Source organism: Penaeus japonicus, unplaced genomic scaffold (assembly GCF_977035675.1).
Source record: "Penaeus japonicus unplaced genomic scaffold, GWHDUDI00000001_assembly GWHDUDI00000036, whole genome shotgun sequence".
Classification (NCBI taxonomy): Eukaryota; Metazoa; Arthropoda; class Malacostraca; order Decapoda; family Penaeidae; genus Penaeus; species Penaeus japonicus.
In genome coordinates, this window is record NW_028234438.1 from 1,211,111 (window position 1) to 1,214,025 (window position 2,915).

Genomic DNA, 2,915 nt, shown 5'->3' on the forward strand with positions numbered 1-2,915 from the left:
TCATCAATGATGATTAATTTTTGGAGAGTTGTCATTATCTTTGTTTATCACGTGATTTGCTTCGCCTACATGTGATGGTACGAAGGATGGCGATGATAATGGATTATATACAAATAGATGCGGAAACGGAACAAGAAAAAAGAGACAAAAGATAGATAAATGGATAAAGAAGATATGTAATATAGTGAAAAATAAGTAAATGAACAATCAATAAAAGGAATATATAAGTAAACAAAAATTAAAATTAAATTAAATCGCAGAATATAACAAATCAGATATTGTCTCTTCTTTCCTCTTTCTCTCTCATCTGTCTTTCCTCTTTATCTCCTCTCTTTCTCTCCTCGACGTAGCGGTCGCCAGAATAAGCAACGATCATGCAAACACAAAACTCCCCCCTCTGCAAAAATCCCCCCCCCCCTCCCCCCCGCCAAAGGAAGTTTATTGGCACTTGCAGGAGGCGGAAATAATCTCTTTACCGCTTACTGATGAGTCTGTCAGCATCCTATACTTACCGAGACGAAATTTATGCTGATCTGTTTCGCTGGGAGGGTTTTTTTTTTTTTTTTGGAGGGGGGGAAGGGGGGTTGTTTTTGGTTGAGGGATGAAAGTCTTGGGCTGGTTATCTCGGCGGGGAGTCCTTCCCAGATTGAGGAAACGTTTTGTAGGATAAGACACGGAGGAAGGAGGAAGAGCAAGAATCGAGGAGGAGAAGGAATGGTTAGGGAGGGAGGGGAGGGGGGGAGGCGTCGTGAGCGCGGTCCCACGTCCAGCATATGGCGTCGAGGAGTCAGTTCGGCCTTATGGTAATGAGTCGGCTGGGAGATGCCGACGACCACACCGCCTAACCAACGCACCCCCCACACCCCACCCCACCCCAGACACGTCCCCGGGATCCCCCCTCCCCCCTCAACCCCCTCCCCCGCGGAAGTACACCCTCAGCGGCAGGCGGCGGGCACGGAGGCGTTACTACCGGGGGCCTAAGACGGGAGCGCCAGCGGCCGACGAGGCAGCCGTCGTCGGCGGCGCTGCGCTTCTTAGCGGCGTCCGACCGCCCCCGCCCGACCGCCACCTGACTCTCCTTCCGCACCCCCTCCTCCCCCCCTCCTCTTTCCTTCGGTCCGAGGCCACCCAGCCGCCCTCGCGCCAGTCCCGCCCTGTCCTCCGAAGGTGTAGCAGCGCCTCGGGTTCGTCTGCCGGAGGTTCCTCGGTCGGTCAGGATTTGAGTGTCGCGGTGGATGGTGTGGATTGTGCTGTTCTCGGTGGAGGGGGACGAGATGTGAAGGCGGTGTGGGTGGGGCCCTGAGTGCTGCATGCTGTGGAGATTGATTAGTAATGTGTCATAGTGAATGGAAATCGGAAGACGCGACTTGGAAGAGCGAGAAGGATGAGCCGGTAGTGTCCTGAGAGACGAAGTCTTCTTCTGCCGTTGGAGGGTCTTCATCTGTTGACATGCAGCAGCAAGACGAATAGCGAGGAATCAGCGAAGGACATGAGCGCCTTTCTCCCTTTACCTTGCTGCTTCATCCTGCGTCCGCTGAGGCGATGAGAAATGCCCCCGACCTGACCCTCTGACCTGTGGCTGACTCGCTGACAAGGTTGTCTTTCACCCAGAGTTCCTCTCGAGCCCGAAAGACTCCGCTTGTCACCATGGCCGTGTCGGACCAAGAGATCGATCAGCTCTATGCGGAGCGGTATCGGCTGGACCAGTTGTTCCAGAACAGTCCTGAGTTCCAGGACAGCCTTGAGAACAGCAGCGCAGCCGAGTCTCGGTCTGGGATGTCCCACAAGTCCCACAGGTCGAGGAGGTCCCACGAGCGCGCCCACGCGGCCCGCCGCCGATCCTCAGACGCCGCCAGGAGGGACGTCGCGAAGGAGCCCTCGCATCGCAGGAGCGACGCCAAGGAGCCTCGTCCGAGTCAGGGGAGCTCCCCCAGCCGGTGGCCCCAGCTCGGAGGCTCCCCGCGCCCCAGCCCGGGCACGCCCCGGAGCGACCCGTCCCAGGCGCGGCGCCCCCAGCACTCGCAGCCCGGATTCTCTTACATCTACCCGAACGCCGACGGCGTGGCAGCGATCGAGAAGAAGCCATTGCGGCGGTACTCGTTCCTGGGCCACCCCGCGGTCGGTTCCACCAAGGACGCGTTGCCCTTCAAGGGCAAGCTCGAGTACTTCGACCGCATCTCGCGCGGGTCGACGCCCGAGCCCGTCATCTCGCCCTTCATCCAGGGGCAGCGCAAGCACGGGTCGCCGCACCGGGGCAGCACGCCCAGCAGCCCGCACGACGCCAGGCTGTTGCAGCAGGTGGACAGGGCGTCCCCCCGCCCAGACCTCACCAGGAGACCCTCCCTCCTGCGGATACAGAGCAGGCCTCCCGACAACCCTTCGTCGGGTCCGATGCACGACTCGCCGAGCGCGGACGACCAGCCTTCCCCTCGCCCGAAGCCGGCTCGCCCGCCGCCGCCGCCGCCGCAGGTTCTCTTCGATGACAAATTATCAAAGAAAAACCGAAGTCCGAGCCAGAGGGCCTCGCCGAGAGACGAGGGCCCCTCGCCGGTGCACCGCCGCGGCTCCCTCCTCCACTCCGCCGACGCCCGCCCTTCGCCCTCGCCTGCTTCCACGCCCGTGTCCGCCAAGGACCCGCGGGCGCCGCAGGAGAAGCGGCCGGACGACCACGGCAGCTCCGGCGTCAGCGCGAACCTCAGCCGGATGAGCAGTTTCGCGGAGATAAAGAAGGAGCGACGCCACTCCAGGCACAGCGAAGAAGCGGCCGCGCGGCACCACGACGCCCTCGAGAGGCACCACGACAGAGCCCGGACGGACGAAGGGCCTCCCGCCGACGGGGGCCAGCCGACGCCGCCGCCGAAGAGCCGCGGCGGCCTCAAGCGGCACGAGAGCAGCCCCGCCATCGGGATCAGCCG

General features: G+C 60.9%; 1 protein-coding gene across 1 annotated transcript in view; it reads left to right on the forward strand.

Annotated features, from left to right (window-relative positions):
• Positions 1 to 586: 586 nt before the first annotated feature.
• Positions 587 to 2,915, forward strand: part of LOC122254176 (uncharacterized) — a 37,607-nt gene continuing 35,278 nt past the window's right edge. Inside the window, exon 1 of the mRNA XM_086531950.1 lies at positions 587 to 2,915. This exon is cut by the window's right edge and continues 593 nt beyond it. Coding sequence (XP_086388076.1) covers positions 1,648 to 2,915 — 1,268 coding nt within the window. The 5' untranslated portion in view covers positions 587 to 1,647.